This window comes from Camelus bactrianus, chromosome 18 (assembly GCF_048773025.1).
Source record: "Camelus bactrianus isolate YW-2024 breed Bactrian camel chromosome 18, ASM4877302v1, whole genome shotgun sequence".
In the NCBI taxonomy this organism is placed as follows: Eukaryota; Metazoa; Chordata; class Mammalia; order Artiodactyla; family Camelidae; genus Camelus; species Camelus bactrianus.
Window position 1 is genome coordinate 5,601,870 of NC_133556.1, and position 23,618 is coordinate 5,625,487.

General features: G+C 41.5%; 1 protein-coding gene across 1 annotated transcript in view; it reads left to right on the forward strand.

Moving 5' to 3' along the window:
* The window catches only part of LOC141573297 (cytochrome P450 3A29-like), a 35,232-nt gene that overhangs the window by 9,222 nt on the left and 2,392 nt on the right, over positions 1-23,618 (forward strand). The window contains exons 5-12 of the mRNA XM_074345743.1: positions 1,524-1,637; positions 1,901-1,989; positions 3,340-3,488; positions 6,403-6,530; positions 7,607-7,673; positions 15,163-15,323; positions 17,768-17,994; positions 22,470-22,632. Coding sequence (XP_074201844.1) covers positions 1,524-1,637; positions 1,901-1,989; positions 3,340-3,488; positions 6,403-6,530; positions 7,607-7,673; positions 15,163-15,323; positions 17,768-17,994; positions 22,470-22,632 — 1,098 coding nt within the window. The remainder of the gene's footprint in view (positions 1-1,523; positions 1,638-1,900; positions 1,990-3,339; positions 3,489-6,402; positions 6,531-7,606; positions 7,674-15,162; positions 15,324-17,767; positions 17,995-22,469; positions 22,633-23,618) is intronic.

A 23,618-nucleotide genomic window follows, 5' to 3' on the forward strand; every position in this document is an offset into this window, starting at 1 on the left:
CTTAAATCATTTAGCAGGTTGTCCCCAGGGTTCATCCATGTATCTCAAATGGCAGGATTTTCTTCGTTTTTAAAGCTGAGTATCACATTTTCTTTATCCATTCACCTGTCCATCTACATCTAAAGTGATTATTGGTAGCGAGGACTGACTGTTGCCATTTTGTTAATCCAGGAGTTTCGTAGATCCTTTGTTCCTCCTTTTTCTCTTCTTCCTGTATATTTTCTGATTCCATGATTTTTGTTTTATAGTGATATCCTTGATTGCTTTCTCTTTGTCTTTTCTGTGTCTGCTGTAGGTTTTTCTTAATGGCTAACATAATTTGTTAATGAATACACAATATAAAAAGATATACAGTTGACCCTGAACAACATGGGTTTAAACTGCTCGGGTCAATTACACCAGCATTTTTTTCAACAGTAAATAGTACTCTAGTACACAATCTGTGATTAGTTGAATCCCTGAATGCAAAACCACAGATCCTGGGAACCCCAGATACACAGGAACCATGTTAAGGAGGTCTGACTATAAATTATATGCAAATTTTTATTATGACGTGAGGAGCATCAAAGTCCTAACCCCCTGGACCGTTCAAGGATCAACTGTAAACTCAGTAAACTGTGACATCTAACACATAAGATAAGCGGAGGGTGCAGGGTAGTAAAAGCGTTAAGAATTTGAATGAGAAAAAACTGGAGTTATCATAAGCTTAAAATAGACTCATATCTAGAAGATGTTTTATGTAAGCTTCATGTTAACCACTATTTATTTGTTTGTTTGTTTATTTGATGGAGGCACTGGGGATTGAATCCAGGACCTCGTGCAAGCTAAGCACCCACTCTACCACTGAGCTGTACCCTCCCTCAGTGAGACATACATTTTCGATGCTCATGCTGTCGATATACATAAAGACAGACTGGTCTGAGGCAGTACACACTTGCCGAAGCCCTCTGGCTCCCTGTCACCAGTTCTCTCTTACTCTACACAGCCCCGGGGGGGGGGGGGTGAAGGATGTATTATTCCCGTCTGTCCCCCTGGAAGAACAGTGTCCTATCACATGGGTCATGTAGGAGTATGGGATTAACAGATACAAACTACTGTACATAAAACAGACAAGCAAAAGGGTTTACTGTATAGCACAGGGAACTATATCCAATGCCTTGTAATAACCTTTAATGGAAAATAATCTGGAAAAAAATACCTGAATCACTTTGCAGTACACCTGAAACTAACATAATATTGTAAATCAACTATTCAACTATACTTCAATAAAACACTTTTTAAAAAAGAGATTTGTATGCAAAGGCTGGAACCCATATCAAGTGGCTGGATGTCACCTCTGCCCTCACAGGAAGCTATAGACATTTTGGATAAGTATTTCTCAAGCACCTAGGATAGGACATGCTACTAAGTTGACAGTCACTAAATATTTGTTGAATAACTGGTTCCCTAAAAGGGAAATTTTCTACAACTGTTGAAAATTCAAAAACTTTCATAGGGTGAATATGTTTTGATTTTGCCTCCAGTTCATTGGCCCAAGGGGAATTATGAAAAATGCCATGTCTGTGGCTCAGGACGAACAATGGAAGAGAGTACGAACACTGCTGTCTCCAACCTTCACCAGTGGAAAGCTCAAGGAGGTAAGAAAAGAAGAGGACTTTTATTAGAAACTTAAAGAATGACTTTAGGGACAGGTAGAAAATAAGATTATAGTCTGTTTCCAAGGAGAAGTCTGCTGAATTTGAGTTTCTTTAAAACAGTCTTTTATCTTTCCATCCTAGAAGAGACATTTTAAGATTCATTATAAAATGTCACTTCCTGATCCATGCTTAGGAAAACCAGATCCTTCTAGGACTTGAGTCTCTGTACTTAACCTCAGGTGGTGTTGTATTTTTTTGTCTAGATGTTCCCCATCATTGGTCAGTATGGAGATGTGTTGGTGAGAAATATGAGGAAGGAAGCAGAGAAAGGCAACCCCGTCACCATGAAGAAGTAAGTAGGGGTGAAGTTGGTGTTCCGGGCACTGTGGCTCCAGCTGCCTGCCACGGAGCTGAAATTCCCACTACTGAGTTACTCTAGTAACCAGACAGAAGTAGGTGTGTGGTGTTACATTTCCAATGGTCCATCCACCCAAGAAGGAGTGGTGGCTCATCAAAAAGGTAGAGCACCCAAGAGAGAAAGTGTCTCCTCCTGTGGACATAAGCCAGGATTAACTCATCTGCGTGACTGTCACTTTGGATATTCTGGAAGATAAAAATTTTAAGTTTAGAAAGAAGAAACTTTCTTGTGCCAAAGTTTTGAGTTTAGAGGGTATGGAAGGGTGGTGAGGGAAGCCTCTTGGTACATATTGGCAGGCAGTGGGTTGGGCAGAAATGTTATAGTATGGAACTTGAAACAACTTAAATGTCTTCACTTTTTTTTTCTGAGGGTACCTGCAGAAACTAAATATTAATTTTAACCATCATTTGTTCTTCCTTCAATCTCAAAAGGGAGAAGGCCCTGCACAGGCTATGAGTAGGGTGACCACAGCATTTGTTGTCTAAATTGAAATTTTTAAAGAAAATTATGCAGGAACAACAGGTGTAAACTGAGAATGTCCCAGGAAAACTGGGAACATATTATCACCCATCTATGGGATCCCTAAGTCAACGTTGAAGTGATTTATTTATTTTTAAACTATAAACATTTTTGGTTCTTACATTTTACAGAAATGATTCTTCCCTCAGGGCAACCACAGATCAGTGGAGTTGAGGAAGAGTGGGTCTTTCAGGAGCCTTAGCAGGGGTGTAAGACAAGGAGGGTTGGAAGAAAAGGAAGTTGTCCTGGCAACTCAGAACAGGGTGCTGCTGTCCTGTAATGTGCTGAAGAGGAGTCAGTTCTGAGCACAGGTACTGTGTGAGGCAAGACCCACGTCAGTGCCCTGTTTTTCGACTCCCCGGGAAAAGTGTAGTATTCCATCCTTTTTCTGCACAAACACAGTCCTTATATATACATCTATTATTGTCTATAGTCAAAACACACTACTGTAATTTGTCTGATTATGGGGATCTATCCCACCAGGCCTGAGCTCCTTAGAAACAGGTTCTGGGGGGTCTTACTTTCCTTAGTGTCCCCATCATCCCCAGTGCAGCGTCATCTGCATCATTGGAACCTCATAAACACCTCATAGGCAAGTGTTAGTTACACAGACTCTTCAGATGATCCAGCAGGTAGTTCTGAAAGAGTGTGGCTCTTTACTTGTCTTGGGGACCTGAATTTACATACATTCTTGTTGCATGTGTTGGGTAGGGACAGTAAAGAGGTGTGGATTTTAATTGTTCATGTCTTTCTTTCTCTACTCAGCATCTTTGGGGCCTACAGCATGGATGTGATTACCAGCACAGCATTTGGAGTGAACATCGATTCCCTCAACAACCCACAAGATCCCTTTGTGGAAAATTCCAAGAAACTCTTTAGATTTGATTTCCTTGATCCATTCCTTCTCACAATAAGTATGGAGACTACTTTATTTTTCTTTTTATTCATCCTTCTCTTAATCCAGGTTTTAGTGGGAAGGCTATCAGTTTTTCACTATTGAGTATTATGCTGGCTGTGGGTTTGTCATAAATAGCTTTTGTCACGTTGAGATCTATTCCCTCTATACCCACTTTGGTAAGAGTTTTTAGCATAAATGGGTGGATGTTGACTTTTATCAAATGCTTTTTCTGCATCTATTGAAAGCATCATGTGATTTTTGTCCTTTCTTTTCTTGATGTGGTATATGTATCACACTGACTGATTTGTGTATGTTGAACCATACTTGTGTCCCTGGGATGAATCTAACTTGATCATGGTGTACAATCTTTTTCATGTGTTGTTGGATTCTGCTTCCTAATATTTTGTTGAGGATTTTTGCATCTATGTTCATCAGTGATATTGGCCTTTAATTTTCTTTTTTGGTAGTGTCTTTGGTTTTGGCATCAGGATGATGGTGGCTTTATAGAATGAGTTTGGGAGTATTCTCTCCTTTTCAATCTCTTGGAAGAGTTTGAGACAGATCAGTATGAGCTATTCTTTGCACGTTTGGTAGAATTCCCCAGGGAAGCCGTCTGGTCTTGGACTTTTGTTTATAAGGAGGTTTGTTTTTTTTTTTAATTGCTGATTCTACTTCATTCCTAGTGATCAGTCTGTTCAAGTGATCTGTTTCTTCTTAATTCAGTCTTGGTGTTCAGTCTATGTTTCCAGAAACGTGTCCATTTCTTCTAGGTTGTCCAACTTGTTTCTATATAGTTGTTCGTAGCATTCTCTAATTTTTTTTTTTTTTTTGTATTTCTGTAGTACTGGTTGTAATTTCTCCATTTTCCTTTCTTATTTTGCTTATGTGTGTCTTCTCTCTTGTCTTCTTGGTGAGCCTGGCCAGAGGTTTGTTGATTTTGATTATTCTTTCAAAAAATCAGCTCTTGGTTTGATTAATTTTTTCTATTGTTTTTAAAATATCTTTTTTATTTATTTCCTCCCTATACTTATTATTTCTTTCCTTCTGCTGACTTTTAAGTTCTGTTTCCTCTTCTTTTTCTAATTCTTTTAGGTGATAGGTTAGGTTGTTTACTTGAGATTGTTCTTGTTTTTGAGGAAGGCCTATATTGCTATGAACTTCCCTCTTAAGACTGCTTTTGCTGCGTCCCATAGATTTTCCCACATTCTTTTTCATGTGAATGTCTGTTCAAATCCTTTGCCCATTTATAGTTGGATTGCATTCTGTAGTTTTCTTCACTTGTGCTATTTTTGCCTTGTTTTAGAATCAGATTCATACAGTTTGGAAGTGTTTCGATGTCTTCTATTTTGGGGAAGAGTTTGTGAAAAAATGGTGTTAGTTAGTTCTTCTTTAAATATTTGGCAGTATTCATCATTGAAACCATCTGGACCTGAGCTTTTCCTTGCCAAATTGTGGGTGGTTTCTGGATTACTAACTCAAACCTTGTACTTCTTATAGGTGTATTCAGATTATCCATTTCTTTTTGAGTAAGTTTCTGTGGTTTTCGTCTGGAATCTGTTCATTTTATCTCAGTCATCTAATTTATTGCCATATTGCTGTTCATAGATTTCTTTATAGTCCTCAGTTTTTTTTTAAACATCTTTATTGTGGTATGGTTCCTCTACAGTAAACTACACATATTTCAGATGTACAATTTGATTAATTTTAATAGGTGTATGCACCAATAAAACCACCACCATGGTTAACATTTCCGTCACTCCCCAAGGGGTGCAAATTTTGAATTCCCAATTTATCCCTTCTTACCCACTTTACCCTCTGGTAACCGTAAGTTTGTTCTCTATGTTTGTGAGTCTGTTTCTGTTTTGTAGATAAGTTCATTTCTATCTTTTTTTTTTTTTTGGTTTGTTAGTTTCCACATATAAGTGATATCATATGGTATTTTTCTTTCTCTCTCTGTATAGCCCTCAGTTTCAAAATGTCAGTTGCAATCCCCCTTATTTCTTTTCTGGTATTGCAATTTGAGCATTTTCTATTTTTTTCTTGGCCATTCGCTTAAAACTTTTTTTTAAAGCAACAACTTTTGGTTTCATTGATTTTTTTTTTCCATTGCTTTTTAATCCACCTGCTCATTGTAGTTTCTTTTCTCAGCTTTTTATTTTCTTCCTTCTACCCTTTAGGTTTTGTTTGCTTTTCTCTTTTCAGTGTGTTAAGGTGGAAAGTTAGGCTTTTGACTTGAGATCTTTGTTCTTTTAAAATGTAAACCATTGGTTTAAAATGTTTAAATGTTTTAAAACCATTTGGTTTAAAATGTAAACCAAATATATAGCCATAAATTTCTCCCTGAGCATTGCATTTGCTATATCCCATCAGTTTTGGTACATTGTATCTTCATTTTTATTCATCTGAAAGTAATTTTTGATTGTCCTTTTGATATCTTCTACAACCCATTGGTTATTTAGGAGTGTGTCATTTAACTTCCACATACTTGAAATTTTCCCAATTTTCTTTCTCTTATTGATTTCTAACTATATTCTATTGTGATGAAAGACATACACTGTATTATTTCTTTCCTGACTATTATCTTTTTAAATAGCATGGTTGATTGAAGTAACAGACTATGGCCTGGTTTATCCAAAGAGAAACCAGTCCAAGAATTAAAGACACCAAGGCACCAGAATATAATCCTGTTCCTTTGGTCATCCCAAAGATGCAGAAGGGGACACTGACCTCGCTCCTATAGTGATGGCCCCTGGATGTGGACTTACTCTTGCTCAGCCATTGGCTTGGAAGTCTGAGCAAAGGTCGTGGAGGGAATGGCTCCTGCTTGAGTGCTCTGGTGTTTTTATTTTTTGATTGATGGAGTAAATAGTAGTTGCTCCAGGTAAACTTTGCATTTTCACTGTGCTTTCCTTTTGTTTTTTTCCATACAGTATTCTTTCCATTCCTCACCCTAGTCTACGAAGCATTAAATATTACTCTGTTTCCAAAAAGTGCTGTGAATTTTTTCACAAAGTCCGTAAAAAGAATGAAGGAAAATCGACTCAAAGATAAACAAAAGGTAAAGTCTGGTGGTGGTTCCATGAGGATGTTCACTTTTTGATAATTTATTGAGCTACACATGGATGACATATGCACATCTCTGCATTTTTTTAGAGGTATGTAGAAAATTATAGAGTTTAGATCAGGAAATTCTAAAATTTGGAGGGACTGAAGAAGGAGGAGATTGGGGAAGGAAATAAGAATGTGAGTCAGAGAGCAATGTTTGACTATAACAGTAGGCATGCTGATTAGTATGTCATTGCAGAAATATTATTGAGGTAAGGAGCTTACCACTTTTCTTCAATAAATGGTTAAGGGATAAAAGCTACTGATTCAAAATGATTTTACTGGTATTTCCCCACATACTAGATTGTCAGAGAATTACTTAACCTCTCAGCCTCCTATGCTGCATGATCTCCACTGGAAGACCCCATCAGGCACCTGGAAGAGTGCAGTCTATGCTAAATTTGAGGCCTCTCATAGTCTGGAGTGGGCAGGAGTCTTCCCTGGGCCACGAGGCTATAAGCTGGTTAAGCCAGCTTTGCCTTCATGGGTCCTGTAGGTCAGCACAAGGATGCCTGCAGGTCACAGGACAGGGTTGTGTACTCCAGGATGTGACTGAAGATTGTGGAGAGTCCTGGAAGGGTGGGCACTTGAAGATGCTTCTGCAAAAGTTGCTGATGAACTCTGCAGATGTCAGCATATTAATTTATGTGGCCATTCTTTAAGAATTAAAGCTGGTGGGAAAAAAGGGTGGAAGTCACGGCCTTTCTCCTGAGCAAACAGGGATGACGGGAGAGGGACAGACAACTCTACGGCAAAGAATTGTTTCAAAAGCCAGAGAAGCCCGAGATCAGAGAGGGCGAGGAGAAAAAGCAGTTGGGCGTGGTGGCCGGGTTTCCCTCGGGGAATCTTCGTGCTCTCCAAGATTTGCAGGGGGTTGTTTTTGTCCACTGAGAATTCAAATAATACTAGTCAGAACTCTGCTCTGTAAGGGGGCATTTTCTCAGGAAAGAGGTGAAATTCTGCACTTCTGATTTCTTTATGGCTTCACAAGTAACGCTCTGTCACTGAAATTTCTCTTTCTGTTTCCAGCACCGAGTGGATTTTCTTCAGCTGATGATTGACTCCCAGAATTCCAAAGAAACAGACACCCATAAAGGTAACCAGGAGTGCTTCAGAGGGCCACTCTGGGGAGCTGCAGAGGTAGGCGGTGGGTCTGAAAACATGCAGGAAGTTTTCCAGGCTGATGAAATTTTGCAAAATTGAAGAATGTCCAATGTTAAAAAAGAAACAGTAGCCAGAAGTACTTCCCAGAACTACGCTGGCACAACTTTGTTCAGAGCGTGAAGGGCGAGTATGACAAGAACGTCACGCCCAGAGTCAGTCCTGGTCCTGGACCACCTGCAGCCCAGCCTCTGGGGGGCTTGTTTCCAGTGTCAATTCTCAGGCCCCTCCAGACCCACCGAGTCAGAGCCTCTGCCTGGAATTTGCACCAAGGCTTCATCACATCGGGAGGGACATTGCCCCTGTGTTGGTGACCTCAACTGGGAACACTTGGTTAAAGCTGTGTTCACTGGGTTTCTCTACTATAAAGTTTAATTTTTCCTTTTGTCATTAATATGTAACTTGTGGAGAAGCATCTGAGACTATATATTTTGTTCCTCTTCAAAGAGTCACCCACTAGTTTTATCTCCCATGGGTGAGCTTTGACTGAAATGTTACTCTGACGGCTGCAAAATGATGACTTTCTAACTGCATCATTCTTCTGCATTTATGAGTCTGAAATTTTGTAAGGGAGAGGTTTCCATTCTCCCCTATCCATTGATTTGTTCATTTATCTATATCAGTATGACCTCATATATAACTAATTTACTCTCTTACGTCATTCTTTCTCTCTTTATTTATTTTTGAGAATAGAAAAGGAGGTTACTAGGGGTATGCTGCCATAGACAACAGCAGGCCACACGGACAAGAGGTGCCTGTATGAACATCGAGGGCGGCTGTTGGGGTCTTTTATAAGGTCGGGTCACAAGGTGCCTGATCAGCTTGTACATGAGTCTCTGATTGGCTGTAGGTGAGGTAAGAAGTTTAGGGTCTGTGAAGTTTATGACTCTGATAAGGTGGGCTGAAACAAGCCAGCCTGAGCTGTTGTGAGATTAGACATTACCCAGGGCAGTTAGTTTGTTAGGGGAAACACGCCCAGTAAAGGATGTACTTTATCTGTTGAGGGATCACAGGCAGACTTCTGAGAACCCAGGGATGGGGGTCATTGGACTTTTGAAGGACGTCAGTTGGCCTCACATCCCCCCCGACAGATTGGCAGTGACAGATCTTTGAAACAAGGGTGAAGGTCTCATCTTCCGTATCTGCTTCCTGCTGAATGTGGTGTGTCACGCTGTCCCTGTCTCTCATGCTAATCTGTCCAGAGTTTTGGGTCCCCGACATGCCGGCAGCTTTCAAGGTGGGAGTGGAAGGAGACCCCAATGGTGTCCAAGGGCTGCATCACCAGGATGTTGGCTTGGTTCACGGCAGCAATCTTGGTAGGAGGGGTGTATTTGTTCCTAAGTGCACAGATCTTGCAGCTCAAAGTCAGACATTCAGTTTTGTAAGAGAGAAACACAGCATAAAAGAACGTGGGTACCAAGATAAATAGATAAACCCAGCAAAAACAGAGAGAAGAAATTTGAGGATGTCTGAAAAGGAAAAACTTATCCATTCAGGGGACTAAGAAAAGTCATTGGAGAAGCAGTCAGAGGTCTGTTTAGGGACCACCTTACGCTGAACTTTGGCATAAGGACGCCCAGAGCAGTGCGGTTTTGTGAGACAGCTCTCCTTACTGGCCAAAGCAGATGCCACCCTTAATGATTTTAGTGCTTTTCTAGATATGAGGAGATGCAAGAATTTGGGTCATAAACCCTTCTCCTGAAAACATCTAACTACCTGAAGGCCCGTTTCATCAGTTTTTGCAAAGCTCAGAGTGCCTCACTTCCGACCTCCACCCTGAGCTCCTTTCAGGGGGTGCGGAGGGCCATGGCCTTCAGTGGCTTGCGACCTAACCCTTGTAGCGGCAGATGGCCAGCGCCCTTGTGATCAAAAAGTCACCACGGCTTGGAAGGCGTTTCATGACCGTTTCACCCCGGGCGCGAGGAGCGCTCACTTCTAGGTCAGGCGGGGACTCGTTGACAGGCCGCCCACTTGCTGGACGAGGCCTTCTGCACAGGAGCAAAAACCTCTGGCCCACCTGCCTTACTGGCCCGTTACGCTCCAGGGAAACGTTCCCTCTTGTTGCTTCTTCCCACATCTACGGTTACACGGAACCGTACTCACAGCTCCCCTGCAGAGCTGGAGCTCTGCTTACTGCGTCAGGCTGCTGCCTGTTGCTCTGACTGAGCTTCAGTGACTTTGGAAGAAAATCGTATCTGTGGCCAGGATGAGAGCAGGTAGTAACTGGCTGGGTGAGGGAATCCCACCTAGTAATCTCGTTAGGGGCCTGAACAGAACTGTAAGTTCTTTTTTCTAGAATAAATTTCCTAAAGGCCTAGCAGTTAGACCCCTGGAGTGGAGAAATCCACCAAGGTAACCCAGAATTACTGGACTTAGGTAATTAACCATAAACCTGACAATTAGATGAACTTGACTCTGAATAAGATCATGAAATACATATAGATTACTGAGCTTTAGAAAGAAACTTAAAGTTCTTTTAATAATTCAATTAAACCTTGTAATAATCCCCAGGGGCAGGACAGCTTCTTGTTGGCAGTGCCCTGCCCCCTTTGTTGTAACTTAAGGGCAAGACATGGCCTGGGAGGTGAGTATTGTAAATACAGACCTCAGTTAGTAAAACTAGAATTTAAAACCCATCAGTTATAAAAGAAGTTGTATTCAAATTGGGTTTCTGGCAAATGGAACAAATCAAAGACGGTTAAATCCTTTTTACTAGTATTTATGGAAAAGAGACAAGATTCTATTTGTCCTTAACAGATTAAGTTCCAAATCATTTCACCCCTTTCTTGAAAGTTGCGTTTTGGAAAGATGGTGAGATCAGGGTTCTCAGAGAAGGACAGGTAGAATATTTGCATCTCAAAGGCAAGTTCCTCCTAGAATGACTTTGCTCCCTTAGAGGCCAGAGAAAGGTTTTTTTTCTTTTTCTTTTTCTTTTCCTTTTCCTTTTCCTTTCTCTTTTTCTTTTTTTTTTTCTAAGATACTCACAAGTGCCCGAAGCAGGGGAGGCGGGCGGGGGTGGTGGTGATGGGTTGGCGGGCTCTGGGTTCTGTCTGGAGCCACACCTCTGGTCCGGGCACAGAGGGAGCAGTGGCAGCGGCAGTATCTGGCTTGCTGTTCGTCTGTTTCCTTACCTCTTTTCTCCTCTTTAGCCCCGATATTTCCCCCTAATTGTTGGAAATCTTAAAGACGGTGTCCAGTAAAACAGGAAAAGAGAATCGGGAGGGATATGTGCGGCAATTTTTACGAAGATGCGAGTTTGGGGAGAGGGCGGTAAAGGCCTGAGCATAGGGGACTTCAGACGATTTGCCCAGTTTGTGACAGACAGAATCAAGCCGGAAGATTGTATTATAGCTCAGAGCTGCTTTTGCTTTAACGTCTGGGGATCAGCGTTATCCCAGTGTTTTAAACTGCAATCCAAAGGTGAGTCTCGGGGAATAGAAGAGGCGTCTCCCGCTGTAGCTAGGGAGGTATCAAAGAGAGAAGGTTCTACTCTATCCTGGGGCAGCCTAGCCCAGAAGGACACAGGCTGAACTTGTGGTGTCCTTTTACTTTGAGTGTCCCCCAGGAAAGACAAGCCAACCAGTGCAAGGGCCAAAACCCGCACAAGGGCTGTAAAGCAAAGACAAAAAGTGGGGGACTCACCCACCAGCGACTTCTACCTGGCGCAGTGATTGAAGGCAGGAGGCTCAGCAAATCTGGAGGTGTGATCCGCAAAAAGTGGAGAGAAGGTTCAGGGGTGCACCACGTGGTTGGGCTGGAGAGCCAAGGCGTGTCTCAAGGGCCAGAGTCAGAGGAAGGGGGAGACTGAGGAAGGGAGAGATGGAGAGGAGGGTATTTGGAAAAGAAAAGACCCCTTTCCCATGAGTATTCAGCACCAAGGGCCATCTGTCAGACTGGGTTTCAGAGTCCGCTGAGAGGAGCCCACCCAGGGTTCCTCAGTCCTTGGCAAAAGTTTGGAGAATTTGTGAATGACAGGGAAGAGCAGGAAAGTATGAGACAGGGAAGGAAAGCCGAAGAGGGAAGACTGCCCTGAGGATTCCAGCCTCCAGAACTATGCATCCAATCAAGCCAGGGGGAGACTCCCATAAGGAGGAGGGAGAGAGAGAGAGACAGAAGCCCCAAGGACCGCCTGAGGCACCAAATGTTGGCGACACACAACATGGTGGGGGACGGGTGAACCCGTGACGCACGGGTTGGTGAAGGAATTTACCAGAGATGAAGGATGAGAATACAAAAGTTATTTATTAGCGGTGTGCCGCCATGGACAGCAGTGGGCCTCACAGACGGGAGGTGCCTGTGTGAGCCCATCAGTCTTTGTTTTGAGTCTCAGATTCTCTCAGGTTTTCCACTGGAGCTTTTTCAAGTGGGCTCCTGTATCTTTTCCTTCTTTTCCTCTTTTTAAAAATTTTTTTTAATCAATAGACTATTTTTAGAGCAGTTAGGTTCACAGCAAAATCACGTGGAAAATACAAATATTTCCAACATACACCCTGCCCCACCCCGCACTTGGCCTCGCTGTCATCAAAAGAGCACTGCAGAGGGATGCACCTGTGACAGTCGCACACCATTACCGCCTGGCGTCCGTAGTTTACATTAGGTTTCATTTTTGGTGTTGTGCAGACTGTGGGTTTTGACAGGTGCGTGACGAGGTACATCCACCATGATAGCATGGAGCATCGTGTATCCTTTGTATCTGTCATTTTCTGAGACCTTCTTCATTTTCTGATGCGAGACTTGCCAGGTTTCTCTTTGATTTCCATGAGCCGGTTTTCAAGGAGTTCTGGTGCCTGTTAGTGAGAAATGGTATTTAGAAATCCAGATCTAAGATCTAGGAGTGCTCATTGTTACTAGGGTTACCAGGCAAGGATGTCTACTTTGGCTACTTCTGATTAACATAGTATTGCAAGTCCTAGCCATAGCAGTCAGACCAAAATAAAACAAAAAAACAAAACAAAAAAACAAAACAGACAAAGGAATGCAGATGGGAAGGGAAGAAGTAAAACTGTCACTATTTGCAGATGACATGGTACTTCATACAAGAACTCCAAGTTCTCTACCCCGAACCTATTACAACAAATAAATGAATTCAGCAAGGTTGCAGGATCAAGATTAATAGACAGAAATCTGTTGCGTGTCTATATGCTAATAATGAAACGTCAGAAACATAAACTAAAAAGAAAAAAACTATCTAAATAACAATTTTGCACAGTTGTTAAAGATTCACGAATTTTGTGACATGTTTATCAAACTACTGTCAGCTTGAAATTAACCTTGCCTTCTTCCTGAATTCAGTGGGAACACATTCAGATTCATAGTTGCATATTATGTTGGTTGTGGGTTTGTTGTAAATGGCCTTAATTCTTTCCAGATAAGTTTGCCCTGTACCCACATTGATGAGAGCTTCAATCATGAATGCGGTGGAATTTTATCAAGTGCTTTTTCCGCATCCGTTGAGATAATGCTGTGATTTTTAGCCTTCCTTTTGTCAATGTGGTGTATCACAATGATTGGTTTGTGACTGTTCAGCCATCCTTGTGACCCTGGAATAAGTCCAGCTTGATTAAGACGTATGATTATTTTTATGCATTTTCCGATTTAGTTTGCTATTATTTTGTTGAGGATTTTTTCATCTGTATTCATCAATGATACTGGCTTGTAATGTTCTTTTTTGGTAATGTCTTTGTGTGGTTTGGGGATCAAGGTAATGGTGGCCACTGCAGAATGGATTTGGTAGTGTTCCCTCATCTTCAATTTTTTTGGACCAGTTTGAGAAGGATAGCTATGATTTCTTCTTTACATGTTTGGTAGAATTCCCCGGTGAAGCCACCTGGTCCTGGACTTTTTTTTTGCTGGGAGTATTTTAATTACACGTTCAATTTCACTTCTAATGAATGGTCTGTTCAAATTGTCGGTTTCTGATTGACTCAGTCTTGGCAGGCTGTGTGTTTCTAGAAACTTGTCCCTTTTTTCCAGAGCGTCCAATTTGTTGGCACATAACTGTCTATACTATTCTCTGATGTTTTTTTTATCTCTGTTGTATAGATGTTATTTCTCCTTTTTCATTTCTTATTTTGGTTTTTTAGGTGCTCTCTCTTTTCTTGGTGAACCTGGCTAAAGCTTCATTAATGTTGTTTACATTTTCAAAAAACCAACACTTGATTTTAGTAATCTTTTCAATTTTTAATCTCTATTTTATTTATTTTCTCCCTGAAAGTATCTACCCATATTCAATGATGTAAACAGCTTCTCTCTGTCTCAAATAAGAATGCCCTGATATGTAGTGTATTCCATTGCATGAATACTCTCCTGTGGTCAATTTTAAGCCACCAATGGTTTGACAAGCATCTCACAAAATTCTTGAATTTTTAACAATTTGTTTTTAAGCGCAGGTGAGCTGATGACAGCACACCACTATAAATGTATCTAAAATTATGTGTACATCTATATCAATCTATTTATATATTCTCATATATACTACAGTACCTCTTTCCGTGATAAAGGAATATTCTATATCTGCACCTATTCAATATAGTAACTACTAGACTTACGTGCCTATGGAGCACCTGACATGTAGCTAGCAGCACAAAAGAACTGAATGGTACACTGTATTTACTTTTAATCAATTTAAATTTAACTCTCTACATATTAGATGGCACAGCTCTACACTTTATCCTGGGGGGTTGTGAAAACTGGGACGGTAACTTTGAGAGTTGAATTTGCTCAATTACCATCAGAGGTATCATCATTGGGAAATCAAATCCCGTAGACCCTTTTAACAGACTTTTTCTTATCATTATTGTGTGGATCCATGGCTGGGGCAGATACCACCTTGATCTGAGTGCTCTGAGTATGTAAAGGTCCTAGTCCAGTCCCATCAGAAAGATCAGAGCCTGACCGTGCTCGGTTTCCCTCAGGAGAAAATGAAAGGGAGAGAAATGTATCATCACAAGGGCTGTTTGCTGGGCGCACAGGGGGACAGAGAGAGAGGACATGTACCGAGAAAGGTGACACTCAGGCCATGACTGAAACAACATTGCTAATTCCATTCACAGGGCTCTATTTTTCAATGTCCTTTTATGGACATGGTCTTTATTCTGCTATTTTAATGCCCTTGATGAGACCACAGTCAATCAGAACTCTTCTGGCTTTTTGTTGATTCTGGCATCACCAGATGCAGGGGCCAGGATTAGTACAGACAGGCCCAAAAATGGGATTAAGACAATTCTTGTTGTTGTTTTGTTTTGTTTTGATTTCTGCTACTTGAAGGAGGACATGAGAGTGCAAACAATTCTCAGTGTGACTTTGAATTGCTTTTACATTTCTTTCCCTAGGGGTTTGGCAGTTTCATTTGGATTTCTGATCATCTTAACTGTGATATTTTATGTTGCTGTCCTTCACCTACAATGGCTCTCCTCTCCTTTTAGCTCTGACTGACCTAGAAATAGTGGCCCAAGGCATTATCTTTATTTTTGCTGGCTATGAGACCACCAGCAATTCTCTCTCCTTCATTATGTATGAACTGGCCACGCACCCCGATGTCCAGCAGAAGCTACAGAAGGAGATCGATGCGACTTTCCCCAACAAGGTGAGCAGATGGTGCCTGAACGGGGCGGGTAAGGTGAAGCCTCAGAGAGAACACCTCCTCTCCACTTCTTAAGAGATTTTTGCAAAAATCGTGAGCACAAAATCTTTTACCCACACTATTGAGGAAAGATTTAACGAGTGCAAAATGACAGGAGAAACATAGGTGTATGTGCTACTCACAGCAGTGTAAGTACTTCGGAAAACATGCTGGTCCTACCAAATCAGATGTCAGGATAATGCCAAGTAAAAATGACAAAACCTCAGTGCATCGAGCTATAAGCATTTACTGCTCTAGTGTCTGCTTAGTTACCTGTTGATGAGGCTTGACTTGATTTGGTCTGGGTGTTGGCTGGTCTAGGGTGATTGGCTAAGCTGGCTGCGCTCACTCAACTGCACACGTGCCCCACGCATCCCTCATACCCCCCATGTCTGCTTCTCAGGGCAGTGGTAGGTGGCAGGAGAAAGAAACCCACTCATGTGGGTGCCTTCAAACCTTTGCTTGCAGCACAGTTAGGAAACTTTCCACTGTCTCAGACAAGCTGGTCAACCCCAGAGTCAGAAAGCGAGGGCACCACAAAGTTAGATGGCAAAGGCAGGGACACAGGAAGGGGTGGAGAATTGGGACTATCAATTCAATCTCCCACCCTGGGTAAAGTGCAGATGAGGAGGAACCTTGTCACCACAGAGTGCGTAGGGTAGGAAATAGAAGACATGAGTTTGACTCATGACTGTGGTTTTGGACAAGTTTTATGACATTTCAGAGTCCTGGTTCATTTAAATACAAGATAAGGATACAGTGTAGGGCTGACTTAAATTAGAGATAATCCTTCTTCTCTGTTAACCCCGTATTGAGATTTTTTTTTTAACTACAAGAATGTGAAAAGGTCACTAAGAGACCTTTAGTTGGTTAAGTCTTGTGTTCTCCTTTACAATAATGCTTATAATGACCACGATGGTAATGATCGTTTGCTTTTTACTGTATGTGTATGCTCTGAATGCTTTCCATTTAAAATGAATCTAATCTTCCTAAAATTGTGTTTTAAGTCAAGAGAGGCTAAGTTATGCCTCAGTAACAGATGAACCCTCAAATCTCAGGGGCTTTCAGAGCAAAGGTATATTCCCACATTTACAAGTCCCACACGGATGAGTAGTGGAGGATGGGAGTGGGGAGCTCGGATCCAGAGTTACTCAGGGATACTGACTAAGAGGATCCACTACAAGGCTCCAGTCTTGTAGCTGCGTTGTCTGGACCATGAGGTCTTGTTGTCTGGGGATAAGGGACTTGACAGCTGCTCACTGGCTTTTCAAGTGTTTTGTCCCTGAACTGACATAATCAACTCAGTTCACAGCCCACTGCCAACGCTGGTTTCCCTAACTTCAGGTGGGCTGGGAAATGTGGGGACCACGTGGACACTGGGTGAGCAGTGAGTGTCTCTGCCACAGAGCCCTGTGACATGTCAGCTCGAATTATCTCCGTGTGACACGTCAGAAAACTGAGCTGCCGAGAGATGGAATCCTTGCCTACACTAGTCGTGCACCCAGTGGAGAAAAAGCCAAGCTCTGAGCCAGGGGGTCCCTGGCTCCTGAGCCAGTTCTTACCCTTTACGATATTGCCTCTAAAATATAACAGCATGTGGCAGCCACACGTCAGCCTCACTGTTGTCGGATCTCTGCCAAAACTGGAATTTTTAGGAGATCTGGCCTCTGGGGCTGGAGAGGCTTGTTTAGACCTTCAGACCTTGCAGTCAAAACTTCAGTGACAACAGGAGACTGCTCAGCAACGGAGGACAGGGCTGAGGGCGGGGTCCTGACCCTCGGGTAACTTCCCCTAGGTCTGAAATTGTGTCCCCAGGAGCATCCATCTTACCCTTCTTTTGCATATTTGGTCCAGAAAGGAACTCTTTTCTCCCCAAATTATTTATAGGGATTTTAGATTACATAATCTTTTCAAATTGTATATGTATATTCATTAGAATAGTGATCATTAGAAATTCATTAGAATTAGTGATTAGGAGTTTTCAACTTAGAAACTTTATGTTAAAGAGGGAAATTGTTATTTCACACATAACCTTTTCCTTGGTAGAGATGTGTGCCTTCCTTTTAAAACGAAATGATAATTTCAGCACTCACTTAACAGAGCCATATTCTATTAGTCATTTTTTTTAATAAGAAAGAAAAATCACTGCAGGGTAATGTGCAAGATTTCAGGCCCTATTTAGGGGATGGTCTCAATGGTCTCCCATTGTCATACCTACTCCATGCATCTCAAAGAGCCACTAAGCAGGTCAAAGGCCATGAGAGATATTAAAATGTCTATAACTGTTAAGGTCCTTTACCAGTTTAAATTATTCTTCGGAGCACCTAACATTTCAATAGTACTTCATAGACTGAGCCGAAAGTTGATCCCAAGACTCGATGTGTCAAAAGTAATTTCTTTCTTTCCAGGCGCCCCCCACCTATGATGGCCTGCTACACATGGAGTATCTTGACATGGTGGTGAATGAAACTCTCAGAATATTCCCACTTCCTGGGAGACTGGAGAGGGTCTGTAAGAAAGATGTGGAAATCAATGGGGTGTTCATTCCCAAAGGGACACTGGTGATCGTGCCAGTCTACGCTCTTCACAAAGACCCAGCACTTTGGACAGAGCCTGAGGAGTTCCGTCCGGAAAGGTACGAGACCCTGGGGAAAGGAACCCACCCTGACCCTTTTGGGTGCTTGCAAATTCTGGGAACCCTTATAGGTGTCAATTGTGTGATTAGGCAATCATTTATTTCTACGTCTTTTTATTGTTAGAATCTTTTTCTCTTTACAAAAGAGTTCAGTGAGTCAAAATTATACAAACTGTGGACTAGAAAAAAGAAAATTATAGCCAACTTAATTCCTAACGTCTTAAGATAAGCCTCATCGATATGTAATACATGTCTTTACGAACATGTTTCTATGCTTATATAGATTCTTTTTTTAACATTTTTTTACTGAGTTACAGTCATTTTACAATGTTGTGTCAAATTCCACTGGAGAGCACAATTTTCAGTTATACATGAACATATATATATATATTTTCACTGTCACATTTTTTTCTCTGTGAGCTACCAGAAGATCTTGTACATACTTCGCTGTGCTATACAGTATAATCTTGTTTATCTATTCTATCTTTTGAAATCCCAGTCTGTCCCTTCCAACCCCCAACCCCCTTGGCAACCACAACTTTGTATTCAATGTCTATGAGCCTATTTCTGTTTTGTATTTCTGTTTTGTTTGTTTTTGTTTGTTTTTAATTTTAGATTCCACATATGAGAGATCTCATAAGGTATTTTTCTTTCTCTTTCTGGCTTACTTCACTCAGAATGACATTCTCTAGGAGCATCCATGTTGCTGCAAATGGCATTATGTTGTCAGTTTTTATGGCTGAATAGTATTCCATTGTATAAATATGCCACATCTTCTTTAGCCAGTCATCTGTTGATGGACATTTAGGCTGTTTCCATGTCTTGGCTATTGTGAATAGTGCTGCTATGAACATTGGGGCACATGTGTCATTTTGGAGTAGGGTTCCTTCTGGATATATGCCCAGGAGCAGGATGACTGGGTCATACGGTAAGTCTATTCCTAGTCTTTTGAGGAATCTCCACACTGTTTTCCATAGTGGCTGCACCAAACTGCGTTCCCACCAGTGGTGCAGGAGGGTTCCCTTTTTTCCACAGCCTCTCCAGCATTTGTCATTTGTGGATTTTTGAATGATGGCCATTCTGACTGGTGTCAGGTGAGACCTCATTGTAGTTTTGATTTGCATTTCTCTGATAATTAGCGATATTGAGCATTTTTTTCATGTGCCTATTGATCATTTGTATGTCCTCCTTGGAGAATTGCTTCTTTAGGTCTTCTGCCGATTTTTGGATTGGGTTGTTTGTTTTTTTCTTATTAAGTCATATGAGCTGCTTATACATTCTGGAGATCAGGCCTTTGTCGGTTTCATATGCAAAAACTTTCTCCCATTCCGTAGGTTGTCTTTTTGTTTTACTTATGGTTTCCTTTGCTGTGCAGAAGCTTGTTAAGTTTCATTAGGTCCCATTTGTTTATTCTTGCTTTTATTTCTGTTGCTTGAGTAGACTGCCCTAGGAGAACATTTTTGAGATGTATGTCAGATAATGTTTTGCCTATATTTTCTTCTAGGAGGTTTATTGTATCTTGTCTTATGTTTAAGTCTTTGATCCATTTTGAGTTTATTTTTGTGTATGGTGTAAGGGAGTGTTCTAGTTTCCTTGCTTTACATGCTGCTGTCCAGTTTTCCCAACACCAGTTGCTGAAGAGACTGTCTTTATTCCATTGTATCTTCTTGCCTCCTTTCTCGAAGATTAGTTGACCAAAAGTTTGTGGATTCATTTCTAGGCTCTCTATTCTGTTCCATTAGTACATGTGTCTCTTTTTTGTACCAATACCATGCTGTCTTGATGACTGTAGCTCTATAGTATTCTCCGAAGTCTGGTAGAGTTATTCCTCCAGACTCTTTCTTTCTCTTCAGTAATGCTTTGGCAATTCTAGGTCTTTGATGGCTCCATATAAATTTTATTACAATTTGTTCTAGTTCTGTGAAATATGCCCTGGGTAATTTGATAGGGATTGCATTAAACCTGTAGATTGCCTTGGGCAATGTGACCATTTTAACAATGTTGATTCTTCCAATCCAGGAGCATGGGATATCTTTCCATTTTTTAAAGTCTTCTTTAATTTTCTTCATCAATGGTTTATAGTTTTCTGTGTAGAAGCCTTTCACCTCCTTGGTTAGATTTATTCCTAGGTATTTTATTACTCTGAGTGCTATTTTAAAGGGGATTGCTTCTTTAGTTTCTTTTCCTGTTGATTCATTGTTAGTGTAAAGAAATGCAACTGATTTTTGAACATTAATCTTGTAACCTGCTACCTTGCTGAATTCTTCAATCAGCTCTAGTAGTTTTTGTGTGGATCTTTTAGGGTTTTCTATGTATAGTATCGTGACATTGGCATATAGTGACACTTTTACCTCTTCTTTTCTAATTTGGATCCCTCTTATTTCTCTCTCTTGCCTGATTGCTGTGGCTAGGACTTCCAAGACTGTGTTGGAAATAGGAGTGGTGATAGTGGGCATCCTTGTCTTGTCCCAGATTTTAGTGGGAAGTTTTTGAGGTTTTCACTATTGAGTACTATGCTGGCTGTAGGTTTGTCATACATAGCTTTTATTATGTTGAGATATGTTCCCTCCATAGCCACTTTGGTGAGAGTTTTTATCATAAATGGGTGTTGAATTTTATCAAATGCTTTTTCTGCATCTATTGAGATGATCATGTGGTTTTTGTCCTTTCTCTTCTTGATGTGATGTATTACATTGATTGATTTGCGTATGTTGAACCACCCTTGTGTCCCTGGAATGAACCCCACTTGATTATGATGTATAATCTTTTCTATGTGCTGTTGGATTCTATTTGCTAATATTTTGGCAAGGACTTTTCATCTACATACATCAGTGATATTAGTCTATAATTCTCTGTTTAGCTGGTGTCTTTGCCTGGTTTTGGTATCAGGGTAATGGTGGCTTCATAGAATGAGTTTAGGACTATTCCTTGCTTTTCAATCTTCTGAAAGAGTTTGAGAAGGACTGGGATGAGTTCTTCTTTGTATGTTTGGTAGAATTCCCTGGTGAAGCCGGCTGGTCCTGGACTTTTATTTGTAGAGAGGTTTTTTATCGCTAATTCAATTTCATTTCTAGTGATTGGTTTGTTCAAGTGGTCAGTTTCTTCTTGGTTCAGTCTTGGTGGACTGTATGTTTCCAGAAATTTGTCCATCTGCCCTAGGTTATCCATTTTGGTTCCATGTAGTTTTTCACAATATTCTCGTATGATATTCTGCATATATGGATTCTTCACACTTAGAAGGGCATTATAGCTAATTTGGTTTTGTACGGATTACTTGATTTAATGGCAAACTCTAAATAACATTCTGTGTATATGACTTTGCATGTGTATGTCATAATTTACCTAAGCACTATCTTATTTTATGTGTACAGATTTTTTTATTTCCTTTAAGATTTTCTGTCTGTTCTCTTTAATTCTCCGAATTCACCACAAACCTTCCCCCATTTCCGTTTTATGAAACATTGGCTGTCATTTCCTCTAGCATTAATGTGAGGGTTCAGGCTGAGGACCTAGAGGTCCTGGTGGTTCAAGCAGCCTCACTGAGGACAGAGGTGCCCACAGGTTCCCCGGTGCTGTCCGTGGCTGCAGAGCTGGGCCAGCTCCCTTCTCCCTCAGGAGGCTGATGCGGCACATGTGCCCCTTCCCTGCCCAGCCAGCAGCAGCCCGTGTCAGCTGCCCATCCACATGCTCCTGCTACTCTTCTCTGTGCCCCCACATTATTTTAAGTCATATTGCCTATAAATATTACAGGATGTTTGTAAATAGGGCCTCTTTAAAATACACGTAAACACGATGCCAATATCAGTTTCCACAAATCCACATTTTTCCTTAATATATTCAAATACTGAGGAGTCAAATTTGAATGAAACTGAGTCTAAGCACCAAGGAATTTGTAGGCTAATGGAACAGACAGACAAGGACACCAGTGATTAGGGTAGTGTAATCTGACCTAAGTACCTTCTGTGTGTGGGAAAGAGAAAGACGGAGAGACAGACACTGACACAAGGCGGGGGGGGGGGTGAGGAGATAGGATATGAAATACAAGAAAAATAACAATTTGAATTCTCAGAGACACTTCTCCTCCTTCCTTCCTCCATGAGCATGTGACCAACACAAGTGTACATGGAGACAGGAACCCACGTTTCCTTTAGTCAGTCTCATTTCCTGCTTGACTTTCAGAGCATGAACATCTCACCGCCATGACTATAGTTTAAGTGTTTAAAGATCAATTTTCTTTAAACAGCCTTCATCTCATCTCCCCAGCAAGACTGGGAGCTCTTACAGGGTAGAGGGGATGGGAAGGGTCAGGAGCCGACCTTTCTTTCCTCACAACACATTAACCACAGCAGGATGAACGACTAGCCCACAACATGACCCCTAATGCTACTGGTTGAGAGTTTCAGTTAAAACCTCACCTGGAGCTCTTGTGGTTCTTATGTCTCATTAACCTGTTTCATCTACTGTTGTGGATCCAGGTTCAGCAAGAAGAACCAGGACAGCATAAATCCTTACACATACCTGCCTTTTGGAACTGGCCCCCGAAACTGCATCGGCACGAGGTTTGCTATGATGAGCATGAAACTTGCTCTCGTCAAAGTCCTGCAGAACTTCTCCTTCAAACCTTGCAAAGAAACACAGGTCAGAGAGTTTCCTATCTGCGTTAACAATGTTTTATTGGGAGTTTTGTTTTAACAGAGGGGTCTCTCTGTATATATCTAGGAATGTGATCTATTCAGAGAATCATTTGTTCTACTAGGCAGAGATCTATTTGGAGCTGTTGAGCTTCTGACTGTCCATCAGCTCTGGAGGGCTACGTCTGTGGCTGTATAAGTCTCAACTGTAAAGGTCATCTAGAGTCAATGAAGTTAGTGTGACAGCATTAGATGCAGTCCATTGAACTTGAGCAACAATTTACATTTGGACTCAAGTCCCCTTGAGAGAAGGGGAAGTGCGTGCAAAGTCCTGAGGGCAATCATTACCACGTCGTGACTTTTCAGCAACACGCTTCTACAGCAGAACTTCCAAAAGCTCTCCTGACAGTGCTTCTCAGCCACTGCTTGCATAAGGAAAATCTGTGGTCCTTTACAAATTCTGTTGCCTAGGACGTCTGAGGCATCCTAAAATAATTCTCCCAGGGTGACATTCAAAACACCCCTGGAGATTCTGCTGTGGGGAGAAACCCTGATTGAAAGCATTTCTGCCAGATGTGAAGGACTCCCACAGTCCCCCTCACCTTCCAGGAGTCCTGCTGCCATCAGGCTGGGCTCCCTTTGCATTCCAATAATAAGTCCATGTGTGTTCTCTCTACGCCCCCACCATTCTGTTCTCACCCTTCAGTTCTAGTTCAGTCCCCAAGCCCATTCCATGGAGCCCTCCCCCATCTAGTCAAAGCCCACTCTCCCTATGTTCTCTTATTAGTTCACACAGGCTGACCTCATGGGTCCTACCGCCTAACTTAAGACTGCATTGTTGAACAGTCCAGCTTGGCTTTCTGTCTTCTTTCTACCGAAAATGTCTTGAACTCTATCCCCTCCATTTATTCATTTCATAAACTTCCAGTGGTGCCTTGCAGTCATCCAGTAAATGCTAAAGGAGTGACTTGCTGTTGACTTAGAGTTCTTGCA